Source organism: Pezoporus flaviventris, unplaced genomic scaffold (assembly GCF_033815535.1).
Source record: "Pezoporus flaviventris isolate CSIRO_AGI_PZ_B2104156 unplaced genomic scaffold, CSIRO_AGI_Pfla_v1 ptg000015l, whole genome shotgun sequence".
Classification (NCBI taxonomy): domain Eukaryota; kingdom Metazoa; phylum Chordata; class Aves; order Psittaciformes; family Psittacidae; genus Pezoporus; species Pezoporus flaviventris.
The window spans coordinates 16426842-16449837 of NW_026892563.1; the positions used below are offsets into that span (position 1 = coordinate 16426842).

A 22996-nucleotide genomic window follows, 5' to 3' on the forward strand; every position below is an offset into this window, starting at 1 on the left:
TAACAATTATCTTTTTAAAATCAAGTCCATGATGTTAAGGAAAATTCAGTGGATGAGTTCAGAATACTGTGGATGAGCATTGTACTTGGGAAGGCTAAGTCTGCACACCACAGGAAATCCAGTGTAGTCATTTTCAGATACTTTGGTCTCACTGTTTTCAATCTGCAGGTCTTAGTCCAGTTTTTAAATGCTTAATCCAAGCATGAAATGCAAAAAAGAAACCAACTTTTACAAGTCTAACATAACTGGATTTGTATTGTATTGACTGAATAAGTTAAGATTTGGAAAAAAGGAAAGGGGGGAAACGTCTAATGTATGTGCTCAAATCCTGCTGCCTCAGGGAAATCTCATGTCTGTGCTTTGTTTTTTTTTAATACAAAAACTAAACAATTCAGAACTTTCTTCTACTGTTTAATGCTTGTAACAGGTCTTCAGAGGGTTTCTTTCGTTTTCTTCTTGCAGTTACAAGTTGTTTGGGGGGGGGGAGGGGTGGGCTTAAACCACAACGAATCATTATGAATGTGTTTAAGTCCTTAGAAACTTAATTCTTTTGCCAGAGAGGATACTGGCAAATGTGACAATTTATAAACACCAACTTTGGGAGTTTGATGTAGACTCTTCAGTTACTGTAATCAATAGCCAGATTTTCCTCGATTTCCTCAAGCACTGCCATTTCTTGAAGAACGCTTTCTTCAAGAAGTAGAAAAACTTAAAAGTCACTTCCCAATTAATTCTTCCTCAGCAAAGCTACCTTCCAGAACCCTGTATCTTCTACTGATACTTTCTTCAAAGCACTACATCAAATACACAAATGGTACTCTAATCAGGAACTGAGGATTTAACATTTGCAAAAAGAAATGCACTCTCAGATACGGCTGCATCTCCTTCAGACTGTGAAGAGTCTACTAAAAGCTTAGTCTTTATTTGTTTGAATTACAGACGATTTCATCTTCAGTAGATGTAGAAAGAGCCACATCCTCAGTTCTAGGACGTTTCGATGCTGGGGACTTTTGAAGGCTGTCATCAGATGGTAATGACCTCTCTGAAACAGAAGATAGCAAAATCATTAAGCTAAGTAAATGCAGATTGAGAAAGTAAATTGGTCTGCTGAACAATTCACCACCATTCACCAGAAAAAAATCCAACCAAAAGAAAAAAACCCCAACAACAAAAAAACCCCAAACACACACAAAAATAAAATCAAAAAAACAACCAACAAACAAAAAACCCAACATAAAAACCACACCAACCCAACCCCGGCCTGAGAGTCCAGCACATGAAACTATGGTGTGCTGAAAACTTAAGTCTTTAAAACTCACGTGTAGAACCTGGAGAACACTACAACCAAGTGAATTTACTCTCCTCAGTTTCAGTGTCATCTAATCATAGACTCATAAAATAGTTAGGGTGGAAAGGACATTAAGATCATCTAGTTCCAACCCCCCTGCCATGGGCAGGGACACCTTGCACTAAACCCTGCCACCCAAGACTCCATCCAGCCTGCCCTTGAACACTGCCAGGGATGGAGCATTCACAGCTTCTCTGGGCAACCCATTCCAGTGCCTCACCACCCTTATAGGAAAAAAACTTCTTCCTTATATCTAACCTAAACGTCCTCAGTTTAAGTTTGAACCCATTACCTCTTGTCCTGTCACTACAGTCTCTAATGAAAAGTCCCTCCCCAGCATCCTTGTAGGCCCCCTTCAGATACTGGGAGGCTGCTATGAGGTCTCCACGCAGCCTTCTCTTCTCCAGGCTAAACAGCCCCAACCTTCTCAGCCTGTCTTCATGCAGGATGTGTTCCAGCCCCCTTATCATCCCCATGGCCCTCCTCTGAACTTGCTCCAACAGCTCCAGGTCCTTTTTATGTTGAGGGCACCAGAACTGTACACAATACTCCAAGTGAGGTCTCACGAGAGCAGAGTAGAGGGGCAGGATCACCTCCTTCGACCTGCTGGTCACGCTCATTTTGATACAGCCCAGGATACAGTTGGCTTTCTGGGCTGCAAGTGTACACTGAAGCTGGATCATGTTCAGTTTCTCATCCACCAACACCCCCAAGTCCTTCTTTGCAGGGCTGCTCTGAATCTCTTCTCCACCCAATATGCAGGTGTGCCTGGAATTACCCAAAAACTGTAGTGACATACTGTCACGCAGCTGCCCAAGAGCAACCACAGTGAGAACACACCATATTATCAAAAGCTTTCAAATACTCCAGGGCAACAATGAAGCTTTAGAATCTGCAACTAGGTTTAGGTTTGTCTTGACTATGCTTGTGTTACAGGCTTATAAGTCTATAATAAAAAGAATGACTGGCAAAAGACTGCTGCGTATTAGTAGCCACAAATGCAAATAACAGAACTTACCATGTTCTTGTTCTGAGGAAGGAAGTATAGGAACTGCATCTGCAGGGGCTGGCGTATCTGCCTTCAGTGGAATCAAGTTTACTCTCCTTTAAAAGAGTAGCAACAGTTCAATCGCTTTAAAGGCATTATTTCCATAAATGATTTATTTAAAGGTTTACTTCATATAGAATCAGTTTAATTTAAATGTAGTTTAGATACATTATACCTTTTTTCCTCTTGCTATATGATAAATAGAACATTTTTCAGAAGTATTTTGAATACCACTAGTGATTCTTCTCATTAGAAAGTACTTTTGCATGTTTTATATGGCGCTCTGCTTGATATTCACCTTCAGAGCACAGTATCCTGGTCAAATATTTTAAAATTAAGACCGTCTGCACCTACTATTCCCTAGCCCTGTCCACTTTAGATTCATAAAACTGCATCTCTTTTGGATGGCACTTAAAAATTAAGCACAAAAGTGGCAGAGGATTGAACCATTAAAAAAAAAAGAAAAAAAAAGCCTTGCAAGTAACACCATACATTCCAGTACAAGATGACACTCATGGCACAATCAGTTGATAGGATTAAATATCGTTTCTCTCTCTTAAAATGGTTAGCTCCATTAGTCACCCCACCCTCCAGGAAAAAAAGTTGCTTAGATCTACCTACAGCCCTTTGACTTGTTAGTTCCAGTACAGATGAACACTGCTGTGTAGAAAGCCATCATCTCCAAGATTTTCCTTGCAGCTGTTGATGAAATCCACTATTCTGCTTTCTTGTTCACCACTTCCTCTCTAGCCACCTACTAATTAAAACATTCCTATGAGAAGCTACAATAATCTCCTTCAACACTAAAATAGCCTTGTTTTGCATGTCTGTCCCCTCACTGATGCACACCAGTTCAGGGTCTTACATTGCAGGCTGTTTGACAATCAGTACACGGATTACAAGTAATTTCTAAAAACCTAGGAAGTGACCTCAATCAATACATGAAGTCCCACACCCATGACTGAGTACACTGAGGGACTGTTTAGACTTGCACTCTTCATAAAATATTTCCTGTCAGAAGAGTCTTTAAATGATTCTCATCAACTGAACACTTCAGGTACCATCCTCATACTGAAAATGGAACCTGAAGACAGACACCTGTTACTGCCATATGGACAGGGCATAAGGGTCAGGTTAACTTTGCTACTAGGATTCAGGAGACATTTTGACCTTCCAGTTGCAATACAACTGGAACAAAAAATACCATGTCAAGAAAGCTACCACCAAGACACCATCTCAACCTTTAAATGTAGCACAAGCACAGCTTGTCTCAGCCTTCATATTTATAACTGGAAACGGCAATATAAATCTCACCTTGGAGTCCTGCTCCATGCTTGTAAAGTGTTGAGAGTAATTCTCCTGGGCTGGTTTGCTTTAGCGCTCTGGCTGGCTGACTGGCCGATTTTCCTCTCATCTGGGGATGAGACTGGAATGTTTTTTACGACAACAGGTGTGGAAGGCAAGTCCTTACCAGCAGCTGTGGGTGTTCTAGGTTGGAGAGTGACAGTGCTGGGATCAGTGACCCTGCTGGGAGTCATTGCTTCTGTCAGTCTAGAACCTGGGGAAATGACTTTGTGTGGCTGGCTCTTTTTCACTTTCTTCTCTGTTACACCAGAAGTCCTGACATTTATCTGTGGCTTCTCCTTCAGTGGTATTCCAAGTTCATCCTTCTCAAAGGTAACAAATGAACAGTATCCATCCATGGAGGAGATAGCAAGAAAGGCTCCATCGCTGGACCTATTTGGGATTTTTTTTTGCCATTAAGAGTAAAGGTCAGAAATTTCCTTCAGTCCTCATCCCTGCACCTGTAACACATGCTGTACCTGTCTTTTCCTCCCCCCATCCCCAAATACATGCATACATTTTAATAAAACTGCAGTCAAGTGAAAGACATCCAATTCAACTGAACAAAGATCTTCAATTCTGGCTTTTGCCTGTGATCTAATCTCTCTGGTGTCATCTGTGAGCACCTGTAACATGCTGCTGCCAGCACCTGTATGCACAGGTACACAAATCTTTAGTCACGGTTTCTGAAATACTGCTGAACTGTTCTCTTCAGACCAGCAGAGCAATTCAAGCTCTTTGGCTCTGCTCCTAGCACTAAGGAGAGGCAATGCTCAAATCACCATGGTGCTCACCTGAATGGGCTCTTCTTGCTTATTTCACCAAGCAATGTCTATCACCGATTACAACCACTTGATTTTCTGTTCTCTTCCACTGCCCCTTTCCTGACACACCATGATTTTGACAGTGTTGAGCATCAATTAGAACTCTGAAAGAGAGGCCTCCGTGTGGTCCTCAGCTTACTTATACTGGCTGGGAAGGCATGAGAAAAGAAGCCTTCTCCAGCAGAGGGGTGTGTCCTGATTATAAGACTGGTTCAATTTTCAGCTTCAGTTCTGATCTGCCACATCAAGTCAGATGAATTATTTCATCCATTAAATGAATAACCACTGAGCAGAACTGTCCTGATAAAGCAGAATTTGGCCAGGATACAGACACCTGAACTCAGAGAGATGACTTCCAAAACCTCCAAATAACTTTACTAATGCCAGTTACACTGCCTGAACAATGATTGCTTCCCATGAACACCTAGAACAATAGCTTTCATAAAAATTTCCATCTGCTTGTCCTCAGGATTTGCACCTTGCTTCTCAGCAGATAAAGAACCACAGTTCCCTGGTTTACAGGGAAAAAAAGAAGCAGCTTGCTCTTCACACACTGCAATGACAGTGACCACACGTGCATCATAAATTAAACAAAAATACAAGACACAAGATGCTGTGCAGAACTTCAACATACAAAAAGGACATTTCCCGCATCACAACAGATCTTAGGAATATAATAATTGCCTACCATGAAATGTCACTCAGGGTGTGATAATGTATGTTAGAAACATAACCAAAGGGGAAGGACTGCTCAGTATCATAAAAAAGCACAGAATCTTCTGAAGCAACAGCAAACACCAGTCGATAGGGCAGATCAAACAGAGCAGGAGACGATTTCTGACCAATTCCATCTAGAATGCAAAGGAATGAACACACTGAGAACTTTTTGCATTCATTGAAAGGTAGTAACTGCAGTAGCTTAGCCATGAACCTAAAGATTACATTATTAATCAGTATCAAGATAACAGCTCAGAAGACAGCACTTCTATAAAAAGTAAAGTTTAACGTCAAGTACTAACATTTCTCTTGTCTGAAGTTTTCCCTCTATTGTCTTAGCTGAAGAGAGAGAAATCAGCAGCTTTGTCCACGTGGATTCTTATTGCTTTGTTTTGTGAAGTTTGTCATATATATTCCAGCTGGAATTTTTCAGCATATTCACAACAACTTTAAGACTAAAGTCCAAACAAACACACCTCAGAATATAGTGTAAATCAAGGTCACAACAAATTTATACCGCTGTGTTATATTCTGTACAACTCAGTCAAAACAATGGATTTAGCACTATTTATGTTACCTTGGGTTCAGCTCCTAGCTAGTCTTTTTAAGGCCAGATTATTCCAGCTTTCAATGGAAGCTGCATGCTAGCTAGCTGCTTTCAGAAATTTCCAGTATATAGGGCTCCTGTTCAGTTCTATGATGATTATGGAAGCTATGCACTAAGGCCATTAACAGTAATATAACTTAAGGTTGTCGCATCTCTAGATTTCTAGGCTACCAAAAACTTTCACTTTTCTGAGTATACGTTGCAGAAACTAAGCATTCCATTTAGATGTGTCACAGAGGCCTACACCGGACACTCACCTCCTTTCTTTGCAACACACCATTACAACAAATCTAAAGATTATGATGAAAATAGAGAACACAACAACTGGTAATCTCTAAATCCTTTAAGGAATACCGGAAAATGATCCTGTAAAGAAAGACGCAAAGCTCTGCCTTTTGGTCAAAGACTAGTCTTCAAAATATAAACACTCCTGGACACACTGGACTCACAGTAAGGCTGGATTTCAATTTTCAGGTAAGTTTTCATGCAACTTCATACAATCCTTTCCCATCCTCAGAACTCCTGTTCTGGCCAAAAATACCAGCACTGCTTTGGGTTTGGCTTTCTTGAATAAACATTAATGGTTGTTGCAAACTACACTAACTCTCTGGTGCTTCTGTGATGTGGGTAGTTGAGACTAACAGAAAATATTTCAGCGGGTCACTCCTTTAGTGCTAAGCCAAGTTATTTACTTTTACTTAACACTAAACAGTAGAAGTTTAATATTAAGCAGTGTTAGTGTAGCCTAAGAGGCTAAGTAAGAACATTTATCCACTATATCAAAAGCTACTCACAAGGTACTTAAGGTGAAGTCAGCGTCTTAGAGTCAAGAAAAAGCTTCTAAGATGTGGTAAACACTATCTTAATGGAGTGTTAAAAGGCTAGGGTATAAAATAGTAAACAGCCACACTGGCCTCTTCACGTATTTGCTGCAAAATCATACTCCCTAAAGGATTTACAGTACCTTTATTAAATGCTCGTCTCAACTCAAAGTAGACTGGGCAGCAGCGAACAGCAAGAGTTGCTTTTCCAGGACATGGCAGGTGACCCACAGGCCTTTTATAAAGAATCAGTATTTTAAAAATCAACATTGCAATTTTATTTCTTATATAAAAAGATATTTTTCATCTTATTAATCTCTACCTTTTAAGATTGTTTCTGGAGAAAACATATGTGGTGTTTGTTACATTTTCTCCTGATTCAACACAGCCAGCTGCAAAAATAAAGGTTAAAACATTACTCATCTACTCAAAAGGGTACTGGGTACACACTTTATGTCCATAAATATTCTACTTCTCAGGAATTAGGCTTGTCAGCTGGGCAAGAGCTGTGCAACCTGAACACAACTTAAAAATATCCTAAATATTTATTTAGTGCTGTTTTTGTTTTCCTTACATAGTTTCCCCTCAAAGCTTCTTTTTGATGTTGTCAGACATCTATAAAAGCAATGCTTATATGGGAAAACTAATCCCCTCCTTGCAATGTTATTTTTACTATGACTGCAGTGCTCTTAAGAAAGGATACAAAGAGAGACCAGTCAAAAAGAACTACTCATTATTCTTCACTTCTCTTTTAACAGAGCTGTATTATTGCAATTTACATGTTTCAGTACAGAAAAATGCCATAAATATTATTTTTATCACAGCAGAAAGTTGACATTCTGAACTGCTAACAGAAGAGTATTGTGAAGGCTCTATTTTCTTCAATAAGAAGACTGAGGAATGGCTTAATTAAGATAAATAAGCTTTCCCTAGCAGTTTGAAACCAATCCTGATGTATGTTCGAACTAGAGCATAATGGACACAATGCAAGTTATAGTGTACGTTCTCACATACCTGGAGTGAGTAAATAGGAGCCATCAGGAGTAAAACTGAGCCTGCGGAAAAATGACTTCATGCTGTCATCGTGGAACATCCGATAGCTCCTAGCCTGTAACATTGAAAATAGATTGTGTAAAACGCCATGAATGTTTCAGCTGGAATTCAAGTGAGACAAACCATCCAGTTGTACAGTAACTCAACTGAACTTCTAAAATAAATGTTTTAAAAAACACTGGCTCCTTCAAACTCACTTTCTGCTGTGCTATAAATTCTTCACAGCTAAGAAAAATAGTTCTTGATCCCTTTTCAGCTACTAATCAAAACACCCTACAAGCAGTCACATTAGACCAGCGAGTAAAAAATAGTAGTGACCTGGAAAACAACATTTTTTAACAGTCAATGTAAAAGCCTGTTCCTTAAGCATTTAATTTTAACTCTAGTATTAGAGGTTTAAAGAGACCTTATATCAAAATGCTCTCTCTCAGGCCTGTTCTTCAGTCTCTATAACACTGTTACAAATGTTTTTTACAAAAAAGAGAAAAGGAATAGAAGGAATTTAAAAAGTTATAGCTAGCTTGGTGGTGTATTTTACTGTTACTTAAAACTGGTTTGGACAAAACAGCTCTTTGGTTTACCTCCTTGAGTAAGACAGAATTTCCTAAATTTTCCAGAGTTCATATTTTTCCTAAAAAATCCAACTACCTTTTTAAAAACTTCAGGCTGCTGATTTTAAAATACTATTGCTATATCATATCCATTAATAAACTTACAGCTTCTGCAAGACATATTTTAAGTTTTCCCCATAAGAATTCACTATACATACTATTTTTCCACGCTATTTTTAATATTTACAAAGACATTTTGTTACTACTTTAAACCACTGAACTTGCACAAGATCAATAGCAGCAGGCAGTGCACTTTCTGAGTCATTTCTGTAATGTTCCAGGAAACCTGTATCGGTCTCTATCTATAACATGCAAAAATGAGACAGAGACAAAAACGTCTGATATACAGATTACCTGAATGGAAAACATTTGTGCCTTTGGTTTCACAGAAAAGAACAACTCATATAAAACAGCACCCAACACGTTCTCCAGAACCATTAGTAGCAGAACAACGTACCTCTCCTTCAGCTCCTGATCCAGATACAATCTTGGTAATATTGAACGCTACACGCTTGGTCTGCGTGTTGTATACCCGCAGGACCCTACACAATAGAGAGTACAGTTAGTGAGGAACATCTTCCTTTCTCCCCAAATTTCACACAACACTGCAGGATCTCACTTCTCAGTCAGAACCGTCAAATATAAATGATAATCACACATCAATTATAACTGTTCATGAGACACTACCAGAGGGACATGTTTTGATGGCTAAATAATCAAGGCATTGCTAGCAATTATTTGACTCAATAAGGTTTGTGAAGTAGTGGCTTATGCATTCAGGGAGGAATGGGGAAATTAGGAGACAGTGAATTGCCACCCCATTCCTACCTCTGTTGTAATAGCCAGTATGTTTCTGCAGAGTGAAAACTCTCCTCAAAGACTATTAGCTACATCTCTATGCTTTGGTTTCCTTTGGAATAAATGTAAACTGGAGTACATCTCTGTACAGAACATTGGAACTCCCTGACTTCATCTCACTAAGACAGCAGGTAGCCTACGCGAATGCAACTGCTCGTCTCACCACCCCCTCTTTTCCGTCAGCTCTGACCTTCACTAAATTATGTTGGCTTGGCAGAAAACCAACCTAACACAAAAACTGGACAGCTTTCTGCCAACTTAATGTGCTGATACAGAAAGAATACTGTATAGAGTAAGGAATAGAAAATAGAAGGTAAGGCTGTGGCATGCAGCTTGAGACATTTGTGGAACTACCAGTTTCTGGATGTCACACAGATAAGCTGGTCTGGCAAAAGGGGGAAAAGGTCTCCCCAGCCTGGACTGATGAGTACCCAGACTTGGCAACTGGCCTGGCTCCTGTTAGATCCCCACTGAGCCAAAGCTATTCACTATCCTTGCACAGAAAAGCATCTGAAACCTCAAGAGGTGGGAAATCTCCCCTCTTCAGATTAGTTCTTGTCCTTGCTTGCAACTTCACTCCAAGACAAAAACTTGTGTATCATTCTATTATTTGTGTTTCACTGCTGTTCATTTTAACAAAAGCACAGAAATCTCAAGAGATTATTAGAGGACCAAGACTCATAATGACCTAGTTGGCATTAACGTACAATTTTTCTGACCCTATTGCAAATCTTACATCAAGACTACTTTTTTATTATTATAGCAATTTTCTTTGCATTGGGTGCCAGATGACATGCATTTATTAGACAGCTGTGAACCCCTTCAGAGCAGCACACATGCCCTAAACAGTTTAAGCTTATTTAAAGTTCTGATAAGGGCCAAGTTTATAATGTGCATGTTTAGATTTCCCAATGACATCACTTACAAAACTGTTGGGGATGAAGGGAGGGAGAGGGTGAAAGAAAGATACCAGTGGAAAACAATTTTAACTTATTTCTTAACCTGTTTATATCTTTCTGTAAAACAAGGATGAACTTATTAGCTCATTAACAACCAGAGAATGCAGCACTCTCTTAAGAAATATTTGGTATCTATAATGATCAAACTCATGAAAGCTTATTTTGTGAAGAAAAATTTCTACAGAAGTTTACACAATCTTATTTGCCGCTTAGAGACACCAGACTTCAGAAATCATTTACTGTAAGCAAAAGATGAACTAAATTACCATTTTACTTTCACATCAAATTTCTTCAGGAACAATCTGAATAAAACTAAAATAGAAGTCAGATTTATCCTGTACATTTGCTTTTAATTCATCCTCAAGTAAGAAAGAATACTAAGGCAAAACACATAGATCAATAGCTCACCTATCACAACTCAGAGTTGTAATGTACTGGCCTAGAGGATCCCATGTTATTCCTTGGACATAACTCTTGTGTTCATTTAATATTGAAACCTTCTGTCCTGCAATTACAAACAGTTTTCAGATTCTAAAATCAAATCTTTTTCAAAAGATTTCTTCATATCAAGAAAGAAAACAAAACATTTAAACATGTAGAGAAAACACTTTTTAAGGAAACTTTTAACTTGATAGCACCTGATATCAGAACTAGCTGCTTTATTTCTAGAATCTTCACAACTACAGTAAATTGTGAGATGCCAGTTTAAGGCTTGTTCCCTACAAACTTACTCACATAAGCAGTTTGGCTTAGGCCTTAAATAAGCAAGGTAAGTATATTTCAAAACAGAAGTATTTCAAAACCTTTGTCATTTAGTACCTCAAGGACTTAAGCCAGTGATGCTCTCTTTGTACTGAACAGCCCTATGGATTTTTACTATTAATTTTCTTCCAGCCATTTTTTAAAAAACCATGCAAGCTCTGAGCTTGGGTATTACTGGAAGCTATCCCTGAATCTCTTTCCTTTCATGTATAATACAATTTCCGATTACAGAGCCTACATTTTCCAGTAATGGATTCTTACTTCCAACTTCCTAGTTGTGTCTCTGCCTAGAAGACACAAAATGCCCTCTATGGCATTAGCTGCATGCTAAAAGAAAGCAGTGAGAATGGAAGACATTACACATAAATAACATACCAGCTTAAAAGGCTACTGAGCTTTTTTTAGTAATAATTCTAATAGATACGTGCCTTTAGTTGTTACAAGCAGTCTGAGAGGCAAGAGACATTTGGTCACAATGCCACTACACATATGATCTAAGCACACATTCTCTTAAGTGTATATTCATGTATTTATTAAAGACAATTGAAAAGGAGTATATGTAACTGTTTAGATGGGAGCAACATTAAACACCCAAACCAAGAACGCAGCATGTCAGCAGCGGAACATTGTATTTTCATGTGTGTGTGCACTGAAAAATTAACCTGGATTCTACTTTATTTTTCTTAATTAGACACTAAATAGTAGAAATATGAGAGAAAAGGTTAACTTCAGAGAAAGTTAAGTATTTTCACATTAAATTAAAAGTGAATGTAACAATAACACTGCTAATAAGAGAACATCAAGCCATCGTAAAGCAACCTAACCTAAGTGTTACTACCAGAACTTCTATAGACTGGCCTTTGTGGAAAATATAAGCAATCTCACTCCACTAGGATGAGAATGAATAGAATTGTTTTGCCTAATGTAGCCTAAAAAAATAAGTCATATTGTGTAAAACAAAGACTTCATCCTATACTCACTTCCCATTTTTTACATAGGGAGGTAGTTACCTGATGCCAGTCAAGTTTTATTTCTTTGTAGGGGCTTGGGGTGGAGTAACTAATATACAAGCTGCTTGTATAGGAGTTTATATTATTGTATTGTGTAGGAGTTTATTTTAGAGGGAAACTGGGTGGCTTATTTCCCAAATACTCCAAGGTGAAGAGATTACCTATGTGTAAGTTTTGCTGGCCTGACGATATGTCTGTATGTTAGGCTATCGGCCTCACAACCCTAGAAATATAGCAGTCACAAAAAAAAGGACACTTTCAACTCTTTTGGTAAATACCATCAGGCACTTCCACCAGGACTGAAGACACAGAAGTGATAAGATGTAGCATTTACCTTTATTGACATCCCACATTATAGCTGTGTTATCTACAGAAGCAGATGCCATGTAATTTCCATCTGAGGTCCAACAGATATCATACACATCTTCTAAGTGGCCTCTTGAAGGCAGAAGAGAAGAAACCAATTTTTAACCAAAAAATTAACAGCTACATGTAAACATGAGTTTTATGCATTTTTAGGTTAAAAGCAATCAGAGGCAAACGAAGCACCACTGAAGTAAAATGAACATCATGACCTTCAGCTTTTAAAAAGTGCTTCCACATGCAGAAGGTAGAAGAACATTTTAAAAAAGCACATCCTACTATTTAAAATAAGCCTGCCTTTTAAACAGGTCTTTTTCAAAGATAATGAAAACCCCATATTTGAAGTTATTTATGAATTTATATCTACAGATCCAGAAACAAACATTGCTAGGATTTGTACAAACAGAAGATAAAATACTACACCAAAGCAATTAGGAAATGCTGCTACTCAAGAAAATTTCCTGCATTTTTATGGGTTTCATAAAAGCAGTAAACAAACATTCATACTCAGTGGAATCATGTGAAACATGGAAAGTTAAGATTAATTTAGATACAGTTGAGCAAACGTTGCAACATATTCAGAAGCACCCAGAAGGGCTCCATCCAAACAATTTTTATTTCTTGTCATTTGAAGACTTATCATGCAGTACGGTAACTTCAATAATAAATATTTGGAACACTAAGTTTAGAGAAGGGGGACTAGGTTTGTTTGCTTTAAGAGATTAACTCTAATGTTCCTAAAGGATCACACTGGTGCTTCAAGCAATCCCACTAGCACTTTCAAAATTACTCTCACGTAAACCTCAGCAGTTGCTATGAAAATATCAGTTGTGGATAGCAGAGTTACTTATAAATCTGTAATGATTTTATCAGTATAGACAGGTACAGAACAAACCTTTTAACAGATACTACACAGAAAGTAAGGCAGTGTCATACATACTGCTCATTCAAAATGCATTTCTGAGTCCAGAACCACTAATTTCTTTCAGACTTACCTGAGAGTGAGAACAGAACACTCTCGTAATTCACCTGCCAATGCTGGTTTGATGCCTTACCGTTATCAGCTAATAATTAGTCTTAGGCACAGTGTGTATATTCTATTAATCATCGTACACTTGCAACAGAAGCTGTATAATGCAGTAGATTTAACTACTAATGTGAATTAGTTGAAAAACTAGTCAACCCTCACAGCTACCATCTGGCAAAATTTCATGAATCATCTGACACTTTTTGCTTTAATAATGATCAAAATTTCCACTATAAAGCTAGTAAATAAAACTCCACATTTATTTTATATATCTCTGTGCTAAGCTTTCAGTGACTGTAACCCTCAGGAACCAATTTCAAAGCGCATCAGTTATGTCACACAAATGCCAACTCTGCCTTAAGAGAAGACAGAGGTTGGTGCTCTATCAAAAAAAATAAAAGTTAAATACAATAAAAGGATGAGTATTACAGCAAGAAAATTTTAGAGGGCACTGAAGTTCTACATCCACTGAAGAGAAGTCTGTACCAGATGATAAAAGCCACTGGAGAATCAAAAACACTGAATAGAAAAACTAATAAAATATTAAATTACCTTAAAGTTTTAACGACTGCCCAGTTCTCTTTGTTGAGCTGAGCTTCATCCTCTTCCTGAAAAACCAATGGTTCCAATTCTTTGCTATCATTCAGCTTCCACAATAAAATAACAGCATCTGTAGAAGAAATCATACAGAGCTTCTTTCTTTCCCAGTCACCATTTCATTAATGCATTAGATTTAGTTCAACATTACAATTCTCTCACATAAGACACATGAAAAGCAGTTCTCACCATCTCCTCCAGATGCTAGGATCTCACCACTTGGAGAGAAGCGCACAACATTTACTGCTTTTGTATGGCGGGCAAGGTTGGATAAGAATTCCACAATTGCTTTTCCATCTGGTCCTTTTTCCACTTTCCATATCTAGTTAAAGAAGCATTACAAATAGTTTTCAGGAACAAGATGTAACATATATGCACTACATTAATCCACAATTTATTCCTTGGGTAGTCTTTCTGAACTTGTCTGAAACTTTCATAGCTAAAGCTGCAGCTGAACCACAAATTTTCCCTCTATGAGCTACAGCTGTGTACTAGGTGTATATGACAAGGTTTTGATACATGGGGGAGGCTTCAGAGGTGAGTTCTAGCCAGCTCAAAGACAACACCTTTGTTCCACAGAGATGGCACCTCTGCGATAACATATTTAAGGAAGGGTGAAAAGCACTGCACAACAGCTGTGAGAAAAGAGCAAGAAAAATGTGAGAGAAATAGCTCTGTAAACACCAAGGTCAGAGAAGGAGGGGAGGAGGTGCTCCAGGTGCTGGAGCTGAGATGCCCCTGCTGCCGCTGGAGACCATGGCAACAGAAGCTGTCCACCTGCAGCCTATGGAAGTCCCTAGAGGAGCAGATATCCATACTGCAGCTTGTGGACAACCCCATGCCAGAGCAGGTAGATGTGACCTGAAGGAAGCTGCAGCCTGAGGAAAGCCCACACTGTAGCAGGCTACCAGGAGGAGCTGTGGCATGTGAAGAGAAACCCACACTGCAACAGGTTTGCTGGTAGGACCTGGGACCCCATGGGGGACCCATGCCAGAGCAGCCTGTTCCCGAAGGACTGCTCCCTGTGGAAAGGACCCACACCGGAGCAGTTAATGAAGAACAGCAGCCTGTGGGAAGGACCCATGCTGGAAAAGGTTATGGAGGACTGTGTCCATGGGAGGGACCCCATGCTGGAGCAGGGGAAGAGTGTGAGAAGTACACCCCGGAGGAGGAAACAGAAGAGGGGACAACGTGTGATGAATTGACCACAGCCCCATTCCCCACCTCCGTGTTGCTCAGAGGGAAGAGGCAGAGTCAGGAGTGAAGCTGAACCTGGAAGAAGGGGAGAGATGATGGGAAGGCATTTTTAGTTTTGTTCTTATTTCTCACTACCCTACTCTGCTAAGAATTCGCAATAAATTAAATTTATTTTCCTAAGCTGAGTCTGTTTCACCCATGATAGTAATTAGCAAGTGATCTCCCTGTCCTTACCTTGACCCATTGTATCACTCCCCCAATCCTCTTGAGGAAGGGGAGTGACAGAGCAGCTCGGTGGACACCTGGTGGCCAGCCAAGGTCAACCACCACAAGCTGTAATTATATTGCAGGTTTTTTTAGTGTGATGAAATATATATTACTGAGTATTTTCAATAAATTGAAAAAAAACCAAACAAAACAACAATCCAACAACAGACAACCAAACACCTAGTATCACTGTCTTCATTCATCAACAGTCTCTAGCTTCAAAGGTATCTGACAAGCCTATAAATATATTGTAATTCCATGCTATTGAATCATTGTATTATTAACAGATCTGTCAACCACAAATTGTAACAGTCTGAAAAAAGAAACCCTGATTACTACAGGAGAAAAACACATTAGCTCTCTTCAGAAATCTGAGCTTTGCAGTATATCACAAAGGCCAATAGATTTACTGGTTTCAAACAGATTTGAGCAAGAATTATAATTCCAGTTCCCCACTGATCATAACAACAGCATTATGACAGTTTCATATACAGACACTTTTCCAGCAATGCTGGCTTAAGAATTCCTGATCCCACTTGTTCTCAATTTTGCAGGGCATAATAATGCCACTCCTACTGCTCTACTTGGGCACTGGTTCAGACATGAGATCAGCACTGTTATGCCTCTGTATTGTGGGACTAAGGCACAGATAACTAAATCCCATTAGGTGTTTCAAATAATCTACTCTTGGATGCAGCCTCAGACGCGTAAAACAAACCAAGACAGAAAACAACCTATCAATTAGGCTATGGTAGGAATATACCAAACAATGAAATAGCATGAATTAAAACCTCTGTAACTTTTGCCAGTTTTCCCTCTTCATACAGTGGTCCTCCAAAAGAAGATACAGCAGCAGAATTTTTCATGTCTAAGATGACTGAAAATTTTCAGGCCCTAAAATATGTCTAAGTATGAATATATACTCAGTAAATTACATATAGCCAAAATCCCTGAAATGCATACAGCACCAGTTAAGAAGTCAATTTGCCAGTGAGGGAAGAAAAAATTTTGGCTGCATCTACTGGAATAACCCCCTAATTTTTAATCACATTTATCCTCTTTACCACCTCCAAAAAAAAAGAGGTATTGTAATCATGCACATATCACAGCAGTTATCATTTGTAATAATTTGCTAATATTTAAAAATACTTTAACAAATATTGGCATATTTGTGACCACTATGTCTACCTTCCATACAGAGAAGCTGTTAACTAAATAGACAAATAAATTCAATGTCTTTCTCTGCAAGGAAACTGTCTCACTTGGCCATTAACTTTATTTAAGGAGCTAACCAACATCCAGATAAAAAGAACATGCACTCAATTTCCCAAAGCTTACCAATCAGGGCTTTTACAGAAACCAACAGATCACTGGATGACGGGAAGTCCTTGCATTAAGAATTTGGAAGATAGTAAACAACTGCCTGATTTTGCAAAGGTGAATGCTACAGCCACATGTTTTAAAGCTTATGCTATTCAGCATTTTCATAAGTGATTCTCGAAAGCATGAACAACTGATTACAAAGTTTGCTAGCACCAACACAAATTCACTTAGCAGAGGTGCATTTGAAGCTGAGTGAAAAGGGCTATAGAAAGACCTCATACTGCTGAGTGGCTACTTCTAAAATGCCAGATAGAACTCAAATTTGATGCCCAAAGAAAGAGATTAAACCCAGTTGTTTCTCACTACACATTAGCAGTTTCTACTGAGAGTTATCATCCAAAAATCAACTAAGGCAGTTTTCTAAGAATAACAATGCAACACTCAGAAGCAGAACTCAAGGACAGTATGCAAGGATAACAGGAATCTCCTATGCAGCTGTACAATCTCACACTCTCCTTAAACCATTCACAGCCAGCGTCATGCACTGGTCAACAGCCTAATGTCTTGGATAACCAGCCATTTCACGCTCTGCACAAGCTATAGAACCAAACCAAACGGGTTTAAAACTTACCCGAACGGCTGTGTCCACACCTGCTGAGGCCAGTCGATTGATCTTCCCATCAGCTCCGTGCTGGAAGTCCAAGCTGTAAACAGGCTCCTTATTATGCCACACTATTTCACAAGTGATGACCTTCATGTTTGCTAAAGAAAACAGAGTAAACGCCAAATAAAGCCTTGTTTTTTTATGACTAACTCAATCAAAGTTAATTCAGATTTGGCAAGCGCCGCACACAGATCCCGTGACAATTTCACAGTGGAAACTGACAGGATGGTTTAAGTTAGATAATTTCTAAGTGCTAAAATCTATTACGGCTACAGTTATTGCCTAAGCACCGCGTGAGCATAACCAACCGCGTGTCCCAGCGGAATCAAACATTGTGACTGACGCGTGGGACAGAGTTACAATGAAAGCTCACCGGGGGCACACACCACAGCTTGCCGCTTTCAGCGCCGGAGGGAGCCCGCCCTGCTCCGGGCAGCGCCAGGCGGGACCGGCACTGCGCACATCCTCTTGCCCTCGTAGTACCGCGGCGGTGCAAGCAGCGCTGCACCAAGCAGTCAGGATCACGGAGAGGCGGGAAGGCTCGGGGGGGGGGGGGGGGCAGCGGGAAAGCAGTGGCGCCGCTGCCCACATCCCTACCTCGCGGCCTGGCAGTCGCTCCCTGGGCAGCACCGCACCAAAGCCCCACGGGGCCGTAAAACTGCCGCCGGGGCTGGCGGTACCGGATGCCTGGGGAGGATGCGCCACACGAGACCCAGCGCCGCGAGCACCGAAGCTAACTCCCAGCTCTCTGCTCGCTCCCTTCCTGCCCCGGCTCCCCACAGCACAGCACCAGCCCTAGCCGCCACTAACGGCCGGGGAGGACGGAGGATGCCCCACACTCCCCAGTCCTACCTGCAGCGCCCTGCTGCCGGGCTGGGCTTCAGCGCTAGCGCCAGTTTCCCGCCCCGCGCCTGCGCGCGGCCTCCTCCCCGCTGGCTGCGAGGAGCGTCAGGAGGCCGGCAGCGCCCCCTGGCGGAGGCGGCTGCAAGGCGGCGCCTCAGCCGGCCCAGCCGCGGCCGTCGCCGTCGTGGCGTGTCGCGTTATGTCTCTATATTGCTCTATTCGAGATGTTTTTACATTTAGGCTGGTTAAAGGGCAACCAGTCCCCAAAATCGCCGTTTCTGTCAAATGCAAACCTTTCAGTGTGAAGTAATAATAAAGAAATTACATCCTTAGAAACCAAGGCAGCCAGGATTGCCATGCAAGCACAGCTAGGCTAGAAGCCAGGACAGTGCAAGGCCTCGTGCTGAAGCACGGAATCAAACCCTGCAACTCAGAGAGAGTTATAAAGCAGGTATGTTTATTACAGCGCCGGGTACAAGGGGGATTGCTCCTCCTAACTTGCACACCGAGGGGTTAAGCAAGCAGATATTTATTACACACAAACATGCATATTCATTAGGTTCCCAAGAGTTCGGCAGGGATAATACAGTTAGTTTAGGTACTCATAAGTCTCCTCGCTTTTGGCGCTTGTACACTGCCCTCCGATGGTCGTGGGCAGGGGTCTTCAAGATGAAGTAAGCAGTCTTCCTCAGGGTGCACTTTTCACCTTTGGCACAGTTGGATGCCCCAGTAATCACAAATTAGCTGAAACCAGCCATATCTGCAAGTTCCTGATAGCTGGTAAAGATTTAGAACGGTGTGACCTTTGTAACAGGGTAGGGCAGACAAGGAGTATCCTAAGCTAGCAGATGTTCAGGAGTCACCGTCTTCGAACTGATAATTAGAAGGATGGTAACTCATTAGAAGGATGGAAAGAAATAATGCACTCTTGTTAGTAAGACTACTAAATTCTGTTATCACACCACAGACTTACAACACAAACGTTGTTCTCTATCTTAGACCTAAGTTAAGTTAAAAGTATATTAACCCTATGTTTTCCAGGCACTTGCTTTCCTTTTATCAGTGCTTGACTTGAAATCTCACTTGCAGAGCAGGACACACAAAGGTAAACCATCATATTGAGCCCAGGAACTTGCCTGAAACTCGGTTAATGCACACCGCAAAACAGCACTGCTCTTTCCATACCCAGTGTCTTTTGGTGCAACCCTTTACACAATGCCACCTTGCAGACCACCATCTCTTATTAGTCAGCTGTATTGGACAGTCAACTAGTGGTCAGGGAAGAATGGTCTGCCTCAGCCCCCCAAAACCCCCCAAAAATACCTGAAAGCCCTCAGTCTCCCATGCTGGGGAATCAAACAACTTGCCTAAATGTAAAATTTCATGAGAGCCAAGCCAACCTGAGCCAAGCACCTGAAGTAGGGGGTCCCACCTCCCTGTTGTGTTCCTGTCACTTCTGCCTCAGCACCAGGACAATAGCTCTCTAACAAGGCTTTTGTGAAATACAAACTCACTCTCCTAATCAAGATAACAGGATTTTATTGAGAGACAAATCAATAAATCAAAAGCAACAGTGCCGGGCACGTGAGAGTAGCCAGAGGCACACTGATTAGCATTTGTTACAGATTTATATACTTTAACTATTGCATTAGCCATACACATATTCATAATTCCCACGTATAGGCAGGTAATATTATAACTAGCTCCAGGAACTTATAAGTTTCCTCTTAGTACCTGTGCACTGCTCTCCAGTGATCATGGGCAGGGGTCTTGAGGATGAACTAAGCAGTCTTCCTCACGTGGGCAGGGGTCTTCAAGATGAAGTAAGCAGTCTTCCTCGCAGTGTACTTTTCACCTTTGGCACAGCTGGATGCCCCAGTAATCACAAAACTAGCTGAAACCAGCCATATCTGTAATTTCCTGATAGCTGGCGAAGTTATAGAACAGTGTGACCTTCATACAAAATTTATCGCAAGCAAAACAGGATGGGCAGATGAGTATCCCAAGCTAGCAGATGCTCTGGAGGCACTGTCTCCAAACTAACTGGTAAGTAGAAGGATGGTGTGAAATAATTCACTCATGTTTAGTGGGGCCACTAAATCCTGTCATCTCACCACACACTTAAAACACAAACATTGTTCTTTATCTTCAACCTAAGTTAAGCTAAAAGTACTTTAACCCTGTTTTCCAGGCACTAGATTTCCTCATATCAAGTCTGCCCAGTCCCATCCCCCCCATCCCCCCCCCCCCCCCCCTTTCTTTTACCTTTACAAATTCTTTTGCTATGTGACTCCATTTTGCTCAAGAGTTCTGGCCATTTTCAACTTGTCTAAACTTGTGTCTTTAGTGAGCTTTGTTTCTGTTATTGCGAACTCACAGAGTTATATCCACATAGCAACACCTATGATTTGCAAAAGCCAAAACATTTATGTGTTTATCACACTCTGAAACACAGAGTCCCAAATCCTAGTTGAGGAACAGTCTTGTAACTGAGCACCTGAAGAGGTGCAGGCAGGCAGTGAGCTGCTCTGGGGCCCGGTCAGGACCAAGCATACCAAGTGTGCTTGCATCTTCGGCTCAAAACCAGACTGAGCCAGCCTTCTCTTAAGACCAAATACTTAAAATAAGCCCGAAACATTGGCTATTCTGCATAGTCTTTATTTATAAACAAAACCATTGCATTTGATCACATACCAGCTTTGATCCTGCAAACTCAGGTTTATATGTTGTTTTTATTTTTATATTTTACAAAAAATACATTTTAACAAGTAAATAAAAAACATTTCCATTAGTCCACTGCTCTCCAAATGTAAATGTACAGTGTAAATCTGCCATTTTAAATATAGACATATGCTATATTTTGCCAACTGTCTACAAGAAATTCAACTGCAGAATCTGATGAAGCATAATAAATAATGATTAAAAGGAAAACAAAAACTTTTAAAAAGTCATACAAAGTTATATTACATCCACCTCTTCAAAAATCAAACATTCAATTCATCCTTTATAAACCACAACAGTATTGCATTACCCTTATTGACATTGTAGAACAGCGAGCATCTTAAAACTGAAATACTGTCCATAGCAAGAAACTGACTGAACCACAACTAAAAGGAACAAAATTGAATTAAAACAGGACAGTAGCAGCGCGAAAGCTGAAAACCTTGGGTTTATAAAAAAGACTCCCTAGAAATGAGCATATTGAACACTATCTCATAATTAATTTTTTTTTTTTTTTTAAGCAAGAACCATTTTTTCTTGATTACTGTTTGGATGACAAATACCATCACATAGTAAAAGGTGGATTTGCTGTCTTTGCCACCTTTCTTCTCATTCCTGATGACTTCAAAAGAAAAGCATGCAACTGACTGAAAATACAGTCACTACTGTAACAGCAACTTCTCTTGGTACCACTTCTTCCCGCTTCCTGGGCAGTTTTTGCATGAGCACTACGGTACACATCTGGACTTATGAACCAGCCCTCCTGCATTCTAATGGGAGCTACAGGTACAACCGAAAATCCCTGTGACTGCGCTCAAATAGGCAAGCTCTTGGATGTAGAAAACAACAATCATATAGCAGGGGCGGGACACAAACAGGCGTGTGGTTTCCATCACTGAAACAGCTGAAATATCCTAGCCATATCCCATGGAGTTGTTTATGCTGCAAAGCTATGTACAGGTAATGTTCTTTAGTGACATCAAAGTCTAGAAGGGAGCTAAATATCACCCGTGCTCAGGATAAAACCCTTACAGATTTTTTCTTGCTTTGGTAGTGAAACACAAATACTACCCATATGGCCAAAATTTTAATCTACTAGGTACATTTCCATCCGATTAATGCAACATAACGCAATGAAACAATACTGTAGTATACAAAAATGTTAGGAGGATTTGTTCTGAGACGAAAATCAAGGAAAGTTCTTTTTTGCATTTTCATATAGTCCACTACTTAGATCATCGAAGAGGAAGGAATTGCAAGTATTAATACTTATATAAGATCAAAAGTCAAAACACTTTTGCAGAAAAGTATTAAGATTCCTAATAATAAAAATAGTTGCAAATTTAATTAAAAATACATTTTAAAAGCAAAATCCTTAATTAAGTACATCAGTGTTGGTCAATATTGACAGTGTTCCTTTAAGAGGAAGCAAAGACAACACCCACCCAATGCATCTGTGGGAACATCTGAACGCAGACTATATACACTTACTGATCAAACTATGTCAAATATATAAAGCAGTATATACAATTTTGAACCTAAACAAAGGTTATAACGGAAGATCAAGCAAGAGTCTGCTAAAATCTTAAGATACTAAGTACTACTAATTTCATGCATTTGTTCTACAACTTGTCCTAAAATTTCATCTACTACATCAATATCGTAATTGACTTGCTGCAAGTCTAGATCAGGCATGATCGTAGCCAGAAGCTGTCCAACATTGACTCGAAGAGAACGTAGTTTCAGGCTGTGAAGAAATAATTAGATATGATTAGATGTAGTTTTATATTCAAATACGGAGTACCTTTTTAAACAAAGCTGGAACGGCTCCATACCTGAATTCCGTAAACAAAAAAGTGACACAGTTAAAGCTGCCTCAAGATAACTTCAAAATCTACCAGTTTTTCAAAGCTGAGCCTCTCTAATTTTAATTTTGAAGGTCTATATTCCCTTAGTTTCAAACAAGTACTAAAGGTGAAACTGAATTCTACCTTTCCCAAAAATAATCAGCAGTATTTCTGAATGGTTTTAT

The 22996-nt window shown here is 40.0% G+C and overlaps 2 protein-coding genes and 1 long non-coding RNA gene across 10 annotated transcripts in view; all 3 read right to left on the reverse strand.

Annotated features, from left to right (window-relative positions):
- Positions 1-479: 479 nt before the first annotated feature.
- Positions 480-18361, reverse strand: CHAF1B (chromatin assembly factor 1 subunit B). Of its 4 annotated transcripts, none has more exons than XM_061453585.1 (14): positions 18253-18361; positions 17368-17498; positions 14139-14271; positions 13905-14022; positions 12297-12400; positions 10599-10695; positions 8831-8915; positions 7724-7817; positions 7032-7101; positions 6853-6944; positions 5253-5415; positions 3711-4133; positions 2367-2452; positions 480-1042 (listed from the first exon to the last, which is right to left on the reverse strand). In XM_061453585.1, the coding sequence occupies exons 2-14, from the start codon at positions 17491-17493 to the stop codon at positions 921-923; spliced, it is 1713 nt and encodes a 570-aa protein (XP_061309569.1). In that variant the 5' UTR covers positions 17494-17498; positions 18253-18361; the 3' UTR covers positions 480-920. The 4 variants fall into 4 exon arrangements, with proteins under 4 accessions (XP_061309569.1, XP_061309570.1, XP_061309572.1 ...); XM_061453586.1 differs by lacking the exon at positions 18253-18361 and adding an exon at positions 18036-18058; XM_061453588.1 differs by lacking the exons at positions 480-1042; positions 18253-18361 and having other exon boundaries at positions 2397-2480; positions 17368-17663.
- Positions 18362-18678: 317 nt separating this feature from the next.
- Positions 18679-20443, reverse strand: LOC133269151 (uncharacterized). The gene is made up of 2 exons (XR_009743336.1): positions 20197-20443; positions 18679-19046 (listed from the first exon to the last, which is right to left on the reverse strand). It is a non-coding gene; the product is annotated as an uncharacterized LOC133269151 (long non-coding RNA).
- Positions 20444-20882: 439 nt separating this feature from the next.
- Positions 20883-22996, reverse strand: part of MORC3 (MORC family CW-type zinc finger 3) — a 28679-nt gene continuing 26565 nt past the window's right edge. For 4 of the 5 annotated variants that reach the window (XM_061453590.1, XM_061453589.1, XM_061453591.1 and 1 more), the window contains one exon: positions 20883-22711. In XM_061453590.1, the coding sequence (XP_061309574.1) occupies positions 22558-22711 (154 nt within the window). In that variant the 3' untranslated portion in view covers positions 20883-22557. The remainder of the gene's footprint in view (positions 22712-22996) is intronic. The other variant, XR_009743439.1, reaches the window with a different exon arrangement.